This window comes from Chamaea fasciata, unplaced genomic scaffold (genome assembly GCF_029207755.1).
Source record: "Chamaea fasciata isolate MVZ Bird 193981 ecotype frontalis unplaced genomic scaffold, bChaFas1.0.hap1 SCAF_5, whole genome shotgun sequence".
NCBI classification, from domain to species: domain Eukaryota; kingdom Metazoa; phylum Chordata; class Aves; order Passeriformes; family Sylviidae; genus Chamaea; species Chamaea fasciata.
This window is the reverse complement of record NW_027094090.1, coordinates 37768645-37787863: the sequence shown is the minus strand read 5'-3', so window position 1 is coordinate 37787863 and position 19219 is coordinate 37768645. Positions and strand designations below refer to the sequence as shown.

General features: G+C 36.3%; 1 protein-coding gene across 1 annotated transcript in view; it reads right to left on the bottom strand.

Moving 5' to 3' along the window:
* ZDHHC17 (zinc finger DHHC-type palmitoyltransferase 17) overlaps positions 1-19219 on the bottom strand; it is a 66835-nt gene that overhangs the window by 12133 nt on the left and 35483 nt on the right. Inside the window, exons 6-11 of the mRNA XM_066183289.1 lie at positions 18110-18174; positions 16640-16802; positions 11950-12075; positions 10570-10712; positions 8221-8321; positions 1026-1150 (exon numbers count right to left, since the gene is read on the bottom strand). Of these exons, the coding sequence (XP_066039386.1) occupies positions 1026-1150; positions 8221-8321; positions 10570-10712; positions 11950-12075; positions 16640-16802; positions 18110-18174 (723 nt within the window). The remainder of the gene's footprint in view (positions 1-1025; positions 1151-8220; positions 8322-10569; positions 10713-11949; positions 12076-16639; positions 16803-18109; positions 18175-19219) is intronic.

The following is a 19219-nucleotide window of genomic DNA, read 5'->3' as shown; positions in this document are numbered from 1 at the left end:
ACATGCGTACTTAAGCAAGTAGATCAAATAAACTGTGTATTTGTGCAATTTGCTGAATCCAATCCAAAGTGTCATGGTTGACTATTCTTAATTTAGTCCAGTTGAAGGAAGAGAATTTAGTTGGGAATTTACTTTGGCAAACTGGCAATAACAGAAATGTAATTTTCAGAGTAAATCCAAATCTGGACATTGACTAAGAACTCAGCTATAACTTATTGCAGAATACCAAAATTATTTCATCTACACCATCCTTTTAATGGTTATTATAATTTAATTCCTACATAAGGATATAACTCCAAACGGTCTGATCTTGATCCACACAGGTCTTTTCACAAATAACCATGAAGTTGAAGCTCAAAGTTCCTTTTAGGTGGAATGCTGGCTTCTAGGAAACTTAAACAAAACAAAATGCTTTTGCTGCCTGTATAATTTTGGCTTATTCAATGCTCAGTTTGGCTGCTGAGAACAATGCGCTTAATTTAAAACAAAAATATGAGATGCTAACAATGATACAATGTCTTAGATATCATGAGATGACCTATATTTTCCCTGACATTTATGCCAAAACAAAAGCCCACCCCGAACTGCCTGGGTTTTTGGCTGTTTTAGCCTCAAAATGTTTGTCAGTCTAATATTTTTAGATACAAAGATAAAGCAAATTAGAGGTGCTTAGAAGTCTGGAAAGTTTTCATTAAATTAACTAACATTTTTCCCATAATGGACTATTTGTTTCAGTACAGCAAAAGTCTGAAACTTTCCATTTTCTTTTTCACTGAACTGCTTTTCAAACTCTTAAAATTGAAAATTCAAGCTACAATTTTATTTCGCTACTCAAAATGATCAATATGCAATTTTGCACCAGTTATGACTGGAAATGCATGAAAGAAAAATCTGGAAGACTTTTCAACATTTTAAACCTTTTGTTAAACAACTTATTGAAATGTAATGTACTGAACAGTAAACTAACTACTCTGATCAGCTGGTGGAAGGCTGTTGAAGAAGAAGTCTGTATCTCTTGGCTTTACCTTTTTCTTTTGTTCTTCTGTGGCTTTGATGATTCCTGGATCAGATTTCCAGGATTTTCCAAAATTGTAGAAAAGTGCAACACTATTAGCAAGGAACGGAAGATGTATAAAGAAAAAATTGAGATGTGTTTACAGTCAAGGAATCTCAAGTGTAAAACTGAATTTCCTCTTAACATTCTCACTGAGAATTCTGAAATAAAATTTAACTAAACTTAAATTTTACTAATGCCCTTGAGCCACTGTCTTCAGAATTAACAAAATTCAGCACTGCTGTAAGAACTTGCTTGGTACTGGGCATTTTTCATTGCTCGACCTTCAAAACTTACTTTTAAGAATGGTCTATTCCACGCGGTATTTCGAAAGCCTTTATCCTTCTAAAGAAAGACTAATGATAGTTCAGTTTTTGTAAGTGTTTTCCCTTTTAATTAAATTAAATCCCATGAAATTTATCTTCTTAATAACCACTTCCTGTTTTCAGAATAAACATTTTGGAGCTCTATTTATAAGACAGACATTTGATTGCCTATGTCTTCAGTGGCTTGACATTCCTGTGATATCACAGGACGGGCTGTTTCTAGCCATAGAAGGAATTTTGCTGCAATGGCCACTGTTGCATAGTAATCATGTCCCAACACCACTTATCTCCAAGAAAGGTAGTGTCTGAAACCTTGTCCAGTAATAAGGCAATGCACATATTTTACATCTCTGAAAGTTATTTTTAACATACTAAGACGTCTAATACTTTAAAAACCACAGGATTTATTATTCTCTTGGTGTTTATAAAATCACTATCCATAGAGACAGAAAATCACCATTTGTTTTGAAATACATTTCCTGCATTCAATGTCTTGCCATGTAACATACTAGTCTTAAAGTACTTGACATCACTTCAGAGAATTAAAACATTTTTAGCAGTGATGTTGAAAAACCAAATACTTCAGATGTTTCTCTTCCACATAAAGAAAATAATTTATTCTCATAAACAAAAGACCTGAGAAACCTGACTAAAGACACCTGCTGCCAGCTGCCAATTTTAACTGCAAGAGGATGCCCTTGACAAATCAGTGGTGGCAGAAGCCTCTACAGCATTATCCAAACAAAAAGGACACCTAGTACTCAGGCAGCACTACACAGCCAAATGACATTGTATTTTGGGTAACTTAAATACATTCAGATCTAAATAGTTTGTGATACAGAAGAAATGCAAACAAATACAAATAGGCCTCTTTTTGACTTCTGAAATGCCAAGAGAGTCTCATTGTTCATCTGAAGTATATCCCAAATAATTTTTGTTTTCCTCCTGTTGGGGCAAGGAATTGGCTGTGAATTTCTAATAAAAAAAAACCTGGCAAGTTAAATTAAAATTTTAATAATGTATCTTATACAGCAGAATGTTAGTATCAGCTCACTATAGGCAATTACAGGATCAAACTTCTACCTATTTTTTTTTCCTAAAGCTACCTGCTGCCAAGAATAAGCTGGTGCAACTGAACTGCTTAGCTAGAGAGAGATTGCATTTTCTTTAGAATACTAAAATAATCGTTGGGTTTTTTACAATAGTGAAAACTGGTTTTCCAGTAAATGTACCTTAATCAGACAACTATTACAAACAATAAAGGTACAACTGGAACCAATTTTATGACCCATTTCTAAATACCATACGTCATGTCTAGACTTGAGGAAGATGTGAGAAAAGACTAAGAGTGTTTTTATAACCGTAATGCAATGGAATTTTCTACTAACTTAAATTTGGATAACATGTAACAAATCAGCTGTCCATTGCCTCAACTTACTCCTCCCCCAGTTTACTCCTTCAATTACAGAGAGAACACGAGATGTTCCACAGAGTCCGTTTTCCCTGTCCTTTTATCAGGTGGTGTCAGATGAGTGCAATGCTGACAATGGAAATTGTAGCAGATAAGTGACCTCTGTGCTGCAGCTGGGAGACTACATGAGAATTTATAAGTTTTCTTCTCCAGGGTATTTCCAGCATGTGATGCAGATAAATAACTTCAGCTGTAGGATTCATCTCACCAACTTTTAAATCACACAGTATGCCTTCACAGATGCTAGGAAGGAAAAAAAGCCACATCCAATCTATCTTCAGCATCAAGATATTTACATTATGTAAGAGAAGCAGAGCCTTACAAGTGCTATTTTTTGTCACTGGCTATGAAGAGTGTTTAAATTTCAATACAGAAGCCCACACAAGAGGTAGCTAAAATCACGCTGAACTTCCCCTTCTTTACTTCGAAAGAGATCTTGGCAACTTGCATCACAGACATCTCAAAATTCTTCACATGTAAGAAACCCTTGCAGGTTAAAAATAGCTTCAGACTATTTGGTTTTCTAGAGAATTGGTTCTCTAGGGAGAGTGCCTCATTTTGTGTTAACATCCTCATTTACAGCTACACAAGGAAAAAGTACATTACATATCATTAAGGGCTGCAAAACGCATAATGAATGCAGGCATTCATACCTCCTGCCTTGTCACCAATTTGCTCCTCTTTTATGCAGTTTCCCCAGTTTTCATTGAGAGACAAAGTAGAAACACCCACAAAACACTTTCGACTTTTAGTCCTGATTAATATCCTTAAATTATTAGGACAACTACAAGATGCTGAAAATTATTCCAAAAACTGGAACAAAAAAGATCATCTCATTAAAAAGAAAATTAACACCAAACAAGCACCACACAATCCCTGAGTCAGGTAAACATTGGATAAGTTAATTTTTCATTGTGAACTGTAGCCTATTTAAAAGGCCCCAAATACGTGCAGCTTCCTGCTATCAGTTATCATACAAGTCTGAAATCAAGCCAAAATGCACATTATGGACCCAGACGTGCCCTTTCAGTAATCAAAAATCCTTTACTTCTACACAGAAAAATCTGCAGCCAGCGTAAGATGCCAGAGATCAAATAACATGCTAATAAACCTGCCAATTCACAGAATCATAGCATCACAGAATGGGTCAGGCTGGAAGAGACCACAGTGGGTCAGCTGGTCCAACCTTCCTGCTCAAGCAGGGTCATACCAGAACACACAGCACAAGACTGTGGCCAGACAATTCCGGAATACCTCCAGTGAGGGGAGACTCCAGAACCGCCCTGGGCAATCCGTTCCAGTGCATGCTCACCCTCACAGTAAAGACGCTCCGTTCCATATTCAGGTGGAACTTCCCGTGCATCAGTTTCTGCCCATTGCCTCTTGTCCGATTGCTTAGCACAATTAGGAAGAGCCTGGAAACATCCTCTGACACCCTCCCTTCAGATTCTTAAGACACTAATGATGCCCCCTCTCAGTCATCTCTTCTTGAGTCTCAACAGGTCCAATTCCCTCACCCTTTCCTTGTAAGAAAGATGCTTCAAATTCCCAACAGCGATACATCTGGATGGAAGAGTCCAGGCAGGTCGCAGCAGATAGCTACATGAGAAGCCTCATTTAACTAGGCATTTATTTGACAAAATCAGTTTGTAATTAACTGAAGCTCTGCAAAAGCCCTCTACCTCCATTTTTATCTGACATAAAAAATCCCTTAGCTTACAAATAAATTCTCCTACACCCCAGATTTTTTTAATTTTTTTTTTTAACCTCAGAAAAAGTATTTAGACATGGAAACAGAAGTTCTGGACAGTTGAGCCCAGAGTTTGGGTTTTTGGGGTCTTTGATTCCTGTAGAAGCATGGCTGCTGACTTCTTTCTTTCTGCATGAAAGTTTTTTGCTCTTTTCCTGAAACTAATTTTCATAATAATTTTTTTAACTGCTTAACTGTACCAATTAGTTTGTTATAGTTTTTAAAATCCTACGCAATTTTATCAGCTTTGTGAAAGAATGAAAATCATCATGAATTCTCTTATATCCAGCTTTAAAATACCCCTAATTCAAAAAGTGTGCAATGCTTGTTTTCTTTAACCTAGACCCCATCATTTGGTGAGGTATATTTGAAATAAGATAATCAATACAGTATTAGTCAATGATAAATTATTTTAAAAAATACAAATTGCCTTATATAATCTCATACTCTCAGCATTGCAAATAGGATGCAATAGCCATAAAAGCTTGCTTAATTAAAACTGCACACTCCCATTTGCACCAAACGGAAGCAGAAGAAACAAAAAAAATACTGTGAATATTTTGGGTTACAGCAAGCTGACATCTTAGAAAAACAGAGCAGTATAAGAACCTTTTGACATAACAAGCAGTATTTGTTCAGCTGGAACTGAAAAGACTGCATGAACAACTAAGATATAATCTTGGTAGGACATTTACAGGACACAAGAGAATGTTCTACCTATAAATACTAATGAAAGAGAATGAAATGTGAAATTCTAGTCTCACATTATTAAAGGTGTAATTTTAAGTAAGTTTTTTTTTCTTTTAAAAATAAAACTAAATTAAAACATGGTGACTTAGTGTGTAGGATTTTTGAGGGCATTTTCGCTCCTAGTCTGCAAACACTACAAAAACTAGAATACGCTAATGGAGCAAGACATAACTATCCTTTGTTACAGGCAAAATATAGTTACAGGGATGCAGCAAAGCAGTGGTAGGGAGGACCATAAACTCATATACAGACTCAAAAATACACAGATCATATTTCTCATTCCCTGCAAGAATAGGATTTCTACTTATCAAATACACTGGACTCACAAACTGCTGAGAAAAATCCAATAGAATGGAAACATTTACAAAAAAATTCAGTACATTTTAAATATTGGCCTTTTAAAAGACACACCATTAAACCTTAGAATTTAGAGTTATTTTTCATGTGACCACACTTAAATTCAAGAAAATGCACTGCAAATCCTTGGGTTTATTTTTCTTTATGATACATTGCATTAACTGCCCTTTTCTGTCCCATTAGGATTAAACACAAGAGTTTATGATCTTCCAGATACCTTCAACACATCTAGGAAAAAAAAAATTCTTACCAAAACCCTAAATCTTAAAGTTGCACTTGCAGCAATTAAGATCTTAATGTTATTTATAAGATAAAGTTCCAGTAGGGCAATCCCTGATAGTTGCTTAAGGTTTCTTCCCCAAGCAAAAGTCAGTCAGAATTTGTAAAAACTACCAGGACAGGTTTTATCACTTGAACACTACAAAGTACAAAGCAGTACTCTAGTTTGCTGTAAGCAGTCATATAAAGATGTAAAAATACAGGAATTCTTTATCCAACCACAATCCTGTGCCTCATACTATAAAAATAGAGGAGGCATGCAATTTTCTTTCTGCAATAAAGCTACAGGGCTATTTTCCAGAAGAAGAATGAATCTGGAATCTTATTACAAAGACTTCCAATTAAAAATCACCAATTAAAGGAAGATGGCCTCAAGCACTTGGTCTCTAAAACAGCTTGTCAGAGAATTATGTCAGCTCTAATGAAAGTAATTAGTAACTGAAGGTCTTAGACCACTGCTTAGGTGTACAAAAAGACTGTTGCAAAGGTTGTGAGACACCAGCTTAGGATAGAAGAAAAGGGATAGTGTTCTATTGACATTCTGAAGTCAGGTTTTATTGTAATTGAGTAATTGTCTATACTTCTAGCAAACAACTAAGATTATTCTATGACAAAAAAAAAGCCAAACTTTAAGTTATTTAATCAGAATGACTAACAGAAATAAAAATCTAAGCAGGTTGGTAGAAATACGAATGAAATATGTGATACCAGGATAAAAACCTCACGATTTGCCAGTTTTAAGCGACAGCTTTCTACATCAAGATACAGGCCAGCATGTACTGGTTGTACAGCCATTTCAATGTGGTCAAGGACTTCAAATCAAAGTTGGACACATCCTTAGATTAGGTCCAAGCTGATGTTATGTTAGCACAAGAAAGCATTTCACAGCACCTCAACATTCGCAATCCACAACACGTAACGGTGTTGGCTAACAGGAGCTGCTTTTTCTAACTACTGTTTTTAAAAATCTTTCTCATATTCCTTTTGTACTCACTTTTCTCATTCTGCAGTCACTACTAAATTTGAGTAAAAACATAAAAATCAGGCCAGGCAGAAAGACTGGTAGTAGGACAAGCATTTCTAAATCACTGTTTCAAGACATACTAATACGGGTATAATTCTTTTTTTGTTTAACTTAACAGCAACTAGATTTTAATTTTTAAGCTGTTGGTGTTTTTGTTTTTTTTTCAAATGTGCCATAACAGTCATTTCCAGTGGCATGGGACTGCTATTCACAGCAGCATCTTTGCAAACGCTGCCAAAATGGAAGCCAAAGGTAGCATGGAAGCAGGGTCTCCTCTCTGTTCTCTGCCCAAAAATACACGGCTGATTTAGTTAGGCTTGCAGAAAGTATCAAGAAGATGCCAAAACAAAAGCACTGCTATTATCCTATTTCATGGCAATTCCTTTCAGGATGAAGAGAAAACCAGCTTCTAAAAAAGCCAAACCAACATCCTCAAAATTCACTTCAACTATTTACAGCTATAAAAACTGTATTAAACATCGAATCTTCACTTTGTTCTCTTGGCTACTGAAATTACAGTACCCAAGAAAGTTGTTTAAAAATTTGAATCTATTTCCATGCCATGGAAAACTAACATTCCCCACTGAACTCTGAATCAATTTCTACCTCCCTGAGTAAGGGAAATAACATATCTAGACAGACAATTAAAGCCACAAAAATATGGCAATATGCTGAATCTCTATAATCTAGTGTTATTATTACATATATATTTAAATATTTAAAATAATTGAAAATATAGCTATCAAATGTATCTAAAGTTTGTACAAAATGGAATTTCCAAAATTTTTAGGAAGATCTAACTATGAAACCAATTCCACTGGAACTGATACAGACCATGAATCAGCTTTTCAGAATAGTGTCTAAAAATGCAGTCAATTACATTGTGCTACCTCACACCCAGAGAATATTCTACAAAATTGCTAACATTTCCTCCACATAAGAAGCCAGTAAAGCCCAGGAAATTCTGCAGACTACTGTAAGTACATTTTGAGGAAAATCTTCTACTTCTGCTTCTACTGAAGCACAGCAATAGCATGCACATTTTCAAAGCAACAGAATAATTACCATTAATATAGAAAGCATTGTTTAGTGGCGATTCCCTTTTTAGAATTTTCATTACTTTACTTACTGTTACATGCAGGATATAGCTGTGTAATTCCTTATACTATGAACATGAATAAAAATACTACTGTACACAAAAAAGGATATCATTCCAAAACCAGAAGAACCACGTCATGTACATCCAGAATTTTGTTGCCAAATATATTCCAAGAGGCAGTGCACTGTGCATGGAGTGATCAAAGAATGACCTGTAATGTAGGAACAATGTCACACAGTAAGTTTCAATTTATAAAACATAAATCCTGAACTACTGCTTCAGGAAAACACTTCCTACTGAAACATGTACTATATGGGATATTGCAAAATATGCCACAAATACATTTTCCTCACTTTTCTGTTCAAAGTTCACGAGAAATTCCCACTTTTAACCTGTCAAGACAGGCAGAATGAGTAAAGACTCATGCTAAAACTGCACTGTGAAAGCAGTTAGGAACCTGTGAGAGTCTTAGCAACATGGACAGTGGTTGCACACTATATTAAGTTTTGACATTCCAGTGCTTAAGACATTTTGGAAACCCATTCAATTAAAAGTGCACATTAAAATTATTTCACTAAGAAAAAAGCTTAAGAGACCTTGCTGTTATCAGCCTATATACTTGAAATATTTCAGATTATTCAATATTTTGCTTTTGCTACAGTTGCCAATAGAAAGTTGAAAAAAAAATCAAGAGTAATTAATTTCCCATCTAACACTATACTCGCCAAGTTCTAAGATAAAATGCTGCCACATTAATTTAAAAAAAATTAAGTCATCAGAATTATTTTGACTTTCTTACACTTTTGCATTTTAAAGACTCTTCTGAATAAAACTGAATACAGTTAAGACAAACTAGGTGAATGACTAGGCTACTCCATATTCAAGAAATTGTTATGAAACCTATGGAAAGCAACACCGAACAACTAACCTCCCTGAAATAAAATTTCTGCATTATCTGCCTAAACATCCTGATATTGATCCATTTTGCTTTTTGTGCTGCTGTTTCCCTCAGGGCTGCCACAGACAAATGCATGCAGGGAATAGTTCCCATTTCACTTCTTTACTCCCTTACAGTATCGCTCTCTTCTCTTGTGGAAATTCCTTAGGTCTTTGGAGAAAACCCTGTAAGGGACATGAGCTCATTTGATGAATAATAAGTGAATATACATTTGGACACATAGTAGTTATTCTGCACTAATCTTTGTTTCAGAGACTCCTGTGCATTTTTGTGTGTGTGAAAGTAGGGAGGAAAACACAGCTAAGCAGATTAGCTAAAATCCTATAGGGAAAGAAAACACTATTAGGGTAACCGCACAAGTTCATTATTTCAAACCAGGGCTTTGTGAAAAACACTTCAAAATAGATTTATACTAAACATCAAGCAACAGATAAGAGAAAATAAAAATGTTAATCCTGAACTCATGTCAGTTAGGCAAAAAAAACATAAAACGTGACAAAACACAGATCTTGAGAGATTGGAAGAAATCTTGTCCTTCCTTTCTGTAGGAGGCACTGCTGAGGATTTGCACAGACAAATAGGTTTCTTCTGTGGGAAGAGGCCAGCAAATTGCACAGCCTCAGAGGTGACAAGAAGACTAAACAGACCATCTCCAAGACCCTGTAAAAGCCTGATAATCTTCCACTTCCCTCCGGGTCTACTAAGTTCACTAAAATCTTCTGGACTTGGTTTAAGGAACAGATCTATTTGCCTCTTTATACAGGAAAAAAAAAATAAAGAGAAGCAAGTGGTTCTAAATAAACATTACATCTAACCTCAGAATACAAGTTCTACCTTGGCCACACATGATAATGAAAAGCAAAGGAGAGATGACATAGTCTACAGATTTTGAAAATCCACTGGAGCATGACATGTGTGTATATTTGTAGGTGCATTTACAGACATTTAAAGTAATCATAAATACAACTGAAAGTCTTTATGATTGGGTAACCAGATGTACAAGAAACACTATTAGAAAGTAGCCTTTTTCTTTAGTCACTTATTTCCACAACAACAAAAGCTACAAAATCTGATTCTGACTTAATTTCTCTCTATAAATCTGTTAATATGCCTTTGTGCATTTAAATTATTAAACAAAACAGTTTTAATAGTACACTTGCACGTTGTCTTTATTACTTTATAGTAACTTTTCCATTGCCTACTTTCTGCAATATTCATGCTGATAACTCTTTGCAGACAGACATTCAGCACCCTCCTCTGGATAATGACTGAATTTCTGTTCTGCTGTTAGCTTCTGTAAGCTCAGTGGTATTCACCCAAGATAATTCCATGTTCCACAGGACAAAAGAGCATTACAGGAACTATGGTTGCACAAGATCTTTCACAGAAATAAAGACCAATTCCAACAAATGGAAATTTAAGGTTATCTATCCAATAAAGATGTCAGCAAAATACTTCTTGCGTGCACACTAAACAGATGGTGTCCCAGTAAAACACTTACTTTGAAAGAAACTGTACCATAGCCCAAACGCCACCATACATCAGCCCTTTAATGAGCCAAGAGTCAATGTCTAGGTCTGCTATAAACCCAACCAGCCAAATAACTAGGAAAGGAGTTCCCAGCATCACCTTCTGACGGAATTCCTATATAGAAACAAACACCAGTAAGTAACTCTGTTCTCAGGAACAGATTGTATAATACACATGACAGTCATGAAAACGTAAATTTTCAGGAAGCTTGACAGTTGGGGGATAACTCTTCATACATTTTTCTCACTCCTGTCTTTACACACCTCCAATAAATTTGCAAGGAAAGAAAATAAACCCTCCTAAAATTATATTACAAATCAGTAACTTTGTTTTAGAGCTGTCTTCTAGAGACTCTGCTTCTAATCCAGAATCAAGGCAACATTAGCTCTTTTTAAAGAATCCATAAGTGTATGAACCGCCGCACAGCCCATGACAATGTCAGTAAAATTTTATTATTCATGTAACTGCAGTTTTTAAGTCATACTGAAGCATCCATGAATAAAGATAGGACTTTTTTTGTCTTACACTGTGTGGATATAATTCCTGATGAGAGCACCAAACTCGTTCCAAATAATCAAAGCACAGTGATAATTAAATGTACAAACCACTTCAGGTCAATAATCACTGCATCATTACAGTGCCACAGGGTTAAAGCCCAGACTGTAGCTGTACTTTAAGCATCCTGATGCAATGTATCTTTAATTCAAAGAATTATAACAAATCAGTGGTAGCAACACTTAATATCCAGCACAACACTCCATCTGAATGTTGATGGTACTGAGAAGAAAACATTAACTGTTTTTAGATTTTCAAACAATAGACAGAAGGACAGTTTTTCATGCTGAAGCAGTATGTTAACCCTTACAGCCTCATTTATGTCTTCTTCCTATCTGCAGTATTAAACAATACTCTGAGAACAAAAGGTCTCCACATTAGAGATTTATGTATTACTTTATACTGCTAATACTGACTGCTTCTTTCATTCAACACCATAATACATAATTAGAGAGGAGATCAGAGTTCAGGATACCCAAAATGCTTCTTTCCTCAGCTACCTGAGAGTCAGCTATGGAACATCTTGGCTAAGCCCAACAATATGAGACCACTCAATGCTTTGCTAACACTTTCTTTTAGTTAGCACAAAATCTAAGTATATGGAATCTTACGGTTTTACTTCTTCCTGCCCTAAATACTTTTTTTTTTCTTTTGCAATTACTTTAGTCATAATAAAAAGACATTCCTTGAAGCTGAAATGTGGGGAAACCACAGCCCTGAACTAAACAAACACACAGGTCCCCAAACCAAGAGCAGCTGTAAGACTGATTTACAGAAGTGTTATGCTACTACTCACCTTATCTGCTTTTAGTTTCCTCAGAAAGGATGGACTATCATACCCCTTCGCCTGTCTTGCTTCTTGTAAATGATTGATCATCCAAACGTTCTTCCTTTGTTTTGCAAGATCAAGTGGTGATTCTCCCTGTCAAGAGTATAAATGTGGGAAACACCCAATTTAAAAATAAAATGCATTCGGAACACTTTTGAAACAGAAGATTGGCTGTTAAAACCCACACATTTTACACCAGTTTAACTAGATTCTGGCATACTTTTTGCTCTGCAGCTTACTTGACACCAAACATCATTCATTCCTTTTGGTTTTTCACTCTCCCATAACTATACAAGTGTGGACAAGTTGCATATTAAATGTGTCATCCTGACAAGATGTATGCCCTGACAGTAATAACTGTTGTCTTTGGCAGAGAACAAATCTATGATCCTCTATTCTACACACAGTCTACTAGTCTGTAAATGAAAGACTGTGCTTCCCCCTCAGCTATTGACAGGCAGCAGAAATCAAGCAAAGAATAAGAACTCGTGACCCACTGGATCATGGAAACTCTTCCAAGTCTAAAGCCTGACTTCTTAGGTAATTCTCTGCCTTTTGGCAGACTAAAGTTACTAATATTATAGAATGCTTCTAGGATTATTTTTTCCACAAGTCTAATGTTCTTAGGTTCATTTCAGTTATGGAAGTCCTAGGAAGAAAACATGAAAGAATAAACTGAGTGCTCACGTTCATCTTATTTCAAAACTCCAAGCTTTTACTCTGAGCTTGTGTTTCATGTAGTACGGGTGCTAAGCCAGCAATGAATGGCTCATGTCTTTATTTCCATAATTTAAGAAAGGACTAACAGATGAAGCAAAAGAGAAGCACAGAGTGAAAGATACAGGGACCAAAGGTGCCTACCAAACTGATTTGATTTTATTGCTTTTTAAATACTTAGGAAGAGAGCTAAATGAAAAAAGTTATTGACTTGGTCTAAAATTATAGAGGAGGCAAGAGACAACCAATTATAGGTACCTCCAGCTTCAGTTTTGCATTTGACTCTTCCTCTCTTCTACTGGAGTTAACTCCCCTCCTAAACAAACCATTCATGGAGGCTTGAAAAATGGCTGAATCCTCCATCGCTCGGCCCCCTCCTAAAAAAAAAGTGAGACAGGTACTAGAAACTGAAACTACCCAGAAAGGGCAATAATTACTATAGACAGAAGCGATTTTAAAGATTTAAAACTACAGTTAGCTACCTATATCCCATAGAAAGACAATGGGAACTGAGTACTTAACTGTCATCTCTGCCTTTGAAATCTTGCCCCAAATCTTTAGGAGAGTAAACAGCACAGAATATAAATTATGAGGTGAAGTTTTTTGCTAGTTAACAGGACCATTCACACCTTCTGTGTGAGAAGTTTAACTAGAAAAACCAGTTTAAAGAGAATAACCTTCTGACTTAACTTGGCTTCAAAGTTATTTAGCCAGATGTTTAAAAAACAGATTAAATTAACTCCATTCTCAACAGAAATGCCTAAAATCAAACTATTGGTGCCTGTTTCATCACAACTTTGATAGTACCTTGAATTGCTAATATCTGGGAAACTCCAGAGATGCTGTTGTTTTAGTACCACCTTATATATCCAGACTGTAAAGATTACCTGTGGACAAGCAATCCCCCTCTGGGAGTTGATCTCCCAAGTAAATCCTGAAGTTGTCTTGGGGTCCAGCTCAGCATCCCTTCCACTAGAGGGCCATGAGACACCTAGGAACTGCCTAGATAAAAAAATTGAGGGAGCTTTAAAGAAATCTTTGACTACACTTCTCATCATCTGGCCATTTTAATATTTTCCTTGTCTTTACAGGAGTAGTGGATGGCTGACTTGCTTAAAAAATAAAAAAAAAAAATGTATTGGGAAACTTAGTCTAGTAACACACTTAAGATTGTCAGCAAGACCTAAGGCTTCAATAATACATATTTAAAGTATTTAGGTAGAAAAAATAATCTGAAGAGTCATTACGATAGGGAACTGTACATGTAGACTTCCACGGACAAGCCTAAGATACACCGCATAATCAAGAAAAGTTTAAATATTTAAAGTTCAATAAATGATTCACTTACAGATTAAAAAAAAAAATTTTTAGACCATAAGAGTTCTTTCAGGTCTCTGTTTCTCTCTACCAAAAAAAGGAGCTTCTGCTGCTCCTACTTAAATAAAATTTACAAGTTTTCCCCAAGTCCTCAGTGCTAACCCGGCTCCCTGGGAAATCCTGTCCTTGTCTGCCCTATCTCTTTACTGGTGTGGCAAGTTAATTTAAGACAAAAAAAAATCAACCCAACAAAAAACCCTACTCTACTTAGATTACTGAAAAGCAGCTTCCATCTCTAACATCAATCTAGTTCTCAAAAATGAAAAAAGAAGTATCTTACTACAAAAAGAAAAATATTAGTTTATTGTACAGTATAATAAAAAGAAGGTAAATAGCAAAACAGGACTAACTCACTGCTTGTATCAAGCTTTTCTCTAGAATAGGGGTGCTGTGGCTCAAATACTTCACAAACTATCACGCAAAATAAAAAACACCTTACTGAGATGACTGGTCCCAGTTTGTTCCAAGCCTAGGCAGCCAGCAGCACATGCCTTTCTAACACAGACTGACTAGAGCTGATAACAATTCAGTCAAAACTCGCATCTAATAGTTCAGTCACTTCTTCATGTGAAGAAGATGAACAGCTTTCAGCCAATGTATTTCTTTAATCTCAGCTGTCTTACCCCCACTCTTGGTCAATTCCCTGGGCTATCTGAGAAAAGGACTTCACTAGATAGTGCTGCAGAAATCTGGAACTGACTGCATCAGAAAGAAGCCTTTCACAATTCCTTTTATTTCTGAGGAAACATGAGCCAAACAATTAGTTTCTGGCTCAAAGACAACTTTTTGTTAACAGTCAAATGAGGGGCACTAAACTGAGTTTCCATTGGCCTTTAAGAATCAATCAAACTTTTATATTTATTCTATATTTACTACCTCTTAAATCAGCATCAGTTATAAAGCCACTGGCTGGACAGCAAAACTGCCATTGCTCAAATGATTTTGATCCTCTGAAGATCCTAAAAACCTGGGATGGCATGCAAGAAACCTAGACTTCACTGCAAGTAGTGGTCAGTGAAACCAGACACATCTTCTGGCATGACTGGAAAGATATCATGATCCAGCAGGTTCAAAAACCTGTTTTTTCTACTGACTGCTGCTGTCTGTCAATAAAGGAGGCAAGACCATGAACTACTTCAGGCAAGCAGATATTTTTTCATATAGCCAAACAGAAATTTTTTGTTACAGATTTCACAAGAGTCCAGAAATGTAGCTAAGATGATGATTTTAAAACTCTTGTCACACTAATCAGTCTGTCAAGAGAAGCAAGGTATGACAGGCTGATTTTTTTTCCACAAAAATACCATTTTTTTTCCCCATAGGTGGCATAGGAAAATAGCTTTTCAACACAACAAGTGAGACTAGAAGCATAACTCCTCCACACAAATGACCTTACAGACCAGGAATAATTAATATATATTCACCTCAGTGTACGCAAGAGGTTAGCTGATTTGTTTTAAACATGTATAAAGGTAATTTCTTCTAATGAGTTTTCATTCATGATTAGAAACATTTCTGATATTCTGAAGTGGATGTAGGACCTAGAAAGCTGTCAGCGAGATTTGCCTGCTCCCTTAAAAAGGCTGTTCCATGCTCTTGAAGAAAACTGATGTGTACATTTATATATATATATTTCTATCACTTGTGGCCAAGCAAAACAGACCCCGGCCACCATAATCAGTAGGAAAAATGGCAAAAGAAAAAAATAAATTAAATTAAGTTACAGCTGTGTTTTCAAGCATAACCACTCTGCCTGTAACACTCTTTAAGTGGAAAATACAAATATTTGAAGAGAAACTGAGTAGAGGACTCTTTTTCTAAAAGTGAATTCTTCTCTGACACCAGAGATGAAACAGCTTGGGTAGCAAAATGCATCTAATTTGAAATACAAAACATCTGGAAGTAATGGATAAAACCACATTCCAAGGCCACACCTTCCAAGGCTGGAGAAGCTCCAAGTCTATGGCAGAAATTCTAAGAGCTGTTTCACAGGTCTAACATATGCTGGAGATGGGCTCTGTTAGTATAGAAGCTAGATTCATTGTTAAGAAATTCTGGTAATCAGGCAAGTTAAGTTCACATGCAGGAAAAGAACCCATTTGTTTATTTTATTCTACTAGCATTTTCAGGCCTCCAATTTGCTTACTGGCACTTGGAAACCAACTAGAGCATTTGTCATCTCTCTGGAAGAGGACAGAGATGCCTTACATCTCACTCCAACAAACAAAGTCACACCTTCACTAGAAGATATTCAGTCAGGTTTTCAATTCTGCATCCAATTACACTGGTCTTCACACATGCAGTCTAATTGTGCACCCCACTCCCCTATTTTTTTATAAATAATCGTTGTTACATTATTTACTTGAGTATCTTTTATGGTGCAAATGTAGTGGTTATGCTTCGCGCTTGGCAATAAAAGCCAAATGACACATTAGTGGCATTGCTTTTGCTCCATCTTCATGATCCCATTATACCCAGGATAATAACCTATTCCTGAGATTTACCATAGGCTCTGTTATTTCTGCCTCAAACCACTTACAATTAAAACAGACCAAATGTTTACCTTAATATTTTGAGCATCAACATTAGCTCCAGCTTCTAACAGAAGACTAATAACTGTAGTATTTCCTGCTAGCACAGCCCAGTGCAATGCTGTGTTTTTGTGGTATTTGTCTCCCAGATTAACCGAAACATTAAATGTAAGCAGTAATCGTGTTGGATCCACACTAGAAAAGAAAATTCTTGTTAGATCTACAGATGAACTCAAATACATCCCAACTTATTGTTGATGCACTCAATTTCTATGAAGATCATTGATCAGGTACACTATGTAACAGCTACGTGACATGTTTTGCTGCCAATTATGAATGGCTCAAAATCTCTTCCCACCAAAACCAACCACCATTCTGCTGACTTTAAAGGATCTCCCTTAAGACAGCTCATTCTGGGATATCAAGAAACATTTATTCTAGTTACGAACACAAACTCTAGTTTTGTGTTTACCAAAATCTAACACTACTAACAGATTTCTAAAAATATGCACATGATTATATACTTAAACAATGAAAGTTCAAAACATGTTACATTTCCACTTTACAAACCAGAAAATGAAACTAAAAGAGAATATGAATGTTGGTAATGGCGGGTATTGGTAAGAGCTAGTTTGTGTTCCTCCCAACAAACTATAGAGATAGGCCCTTCCAAATAGGAATCTAATTCAAACATTTGTTCTTTGGAGAAGTGTTATTTATCATCATTTTTTTCCAATCATTGTCACAGGAAGGATTAGTGAGCACTTCTTCACAGTACCTTCTCTCTTGAAAAGGTCATTGTACTGGGTTTGGCTGAAATCAAGTTCATCTTCTCCACAGTAGCTCCTATGGTGCGGTGTTTTGGATTTGTGACCAAAGCAGTATTGATGACACAGGGATGTTTTAGCTACTGCTGAGCAGTGCTTACACAGGGTCAAGGCCTCTGCTGCTCCTCATGCTGCCCTGCCAGTGAGCAGGCTGGGGGTACACAAGAAGTTGGGTGGAGACACAGCTGGGACAGCTGATGTCAACTGACCAAACAGATATCCAATACTGCATGCCAGTTGCTCAGCAATAAAAGCTGGAGAAGAGAAGTAGGAAGCAGAGGACATTCAGAGTTACAGCATCGGCCTTGCCAAGTAATTGTTACAGGTGACAGAGGCCTGCTGACTTGGAAATGGCTGAACTTCTGCCTACTGATGGGAAGAAACAAATTAATTCCTTATTTCACTTTATCTATTTAACTGTCTTTATTGCAAAGCATGAGTTTTCTCATTTTTACCCTCCTGATTCTCCTCCTCATCCCATTTGGGAGGATTGAGGAAGTGGTTGTGTGGGGCTGAGCTACCAAGTGGGATAAATTCACAGTAACCATAAATGAAAGAAGATAAAATGGCAACTGTGAAAAGAACAGAAAAACTTGCAAAAAAAAAAACCCAAATCAGTCACTACTATATGCCACTTGGTTAACACTAAGATATAGTCAAAACTGCATGTATTACCTATGTGTTCTGTAAGCTGCCCACATTAAAGGTGTCATTCCATTTTGATCCATCATATCTACATCCTAAAAAAAAAAGAAAAAAAAGTTGGTGAGGTAAGCATACTCAAGATCCGGCAGATGCAACATTTGCAATGAGAAGAATGGTTTTAAGACTAATCATTCAAATTGGGAGAAAAACTGGCAAGCTTTTAGCACTCAAACAGTATTTAAAAGATGAAAACAAACATAAACGCCACCACTGCCAAAAAATAACTGTTCCAATCTATTTTGGAAACTATGGAACAGTCCTGCTGTGTAAGACCAGTAATTTCTAACTTACTATTAACCTTCAACATTAAAGACATATATTGGTGGTGTATTATTGCATTAAAAAGCAGAAGAAAATTAAAATAATGCACCAATATTTGAAAAGATACTTGATAAATCACTATAAATACTACTGTCTGAATCCTGCACCCTACTAAACAGTAGCTCCACCTATTTTTTCCACTTGCAAAGCAATTTTCCTTAGCTCACTGTGTTCTAAAAGTATTTGTATCTGGATATCCAGTTAATGAATGCCAGAGAATTTCAAGGTTGGAAAAAAGCCATTAATAAAAACAACCTCCCGAGAAATAAAATTGATCTATAATCTCTCTCCTCTCCTGCCTAGGGAAGTTGGTAATTCCTAAATACTTCGAGGCAGATTAGACTCTCAAGTATATTTGGGCAGAATTCACAGACCAGCACTAACAAAATCATTGCAAGTTAATGTAATGCAGGATATGAAGAGTTTTCCTTAGAGGCAACAGAGCTATGACAGCATTTCCTATACCACTTCCCTTGGTTCTTACTAAGAAAACTAGATTGGAAAACATTTCAATTAAGTCTTCTGCTAGAGAAAATCCTGACAAAAATCCAGAAAATGACTGATGTTGCTTTCTGTCATCCCCAGAACCACCTTATGCTCCAGAAGTCTACAAAATGCTCAGCACCCTGGGATCCCTACTCATGCTGCTGCTAGCCTGACCCAGGCAGCTGTCTCCAAGAAAATCCAATTCCTCCAATTATTAGTTCCTCCAAATAATTGCCTTTAAAACACCTCTAGCCTGCAGGTAATTTTATATTT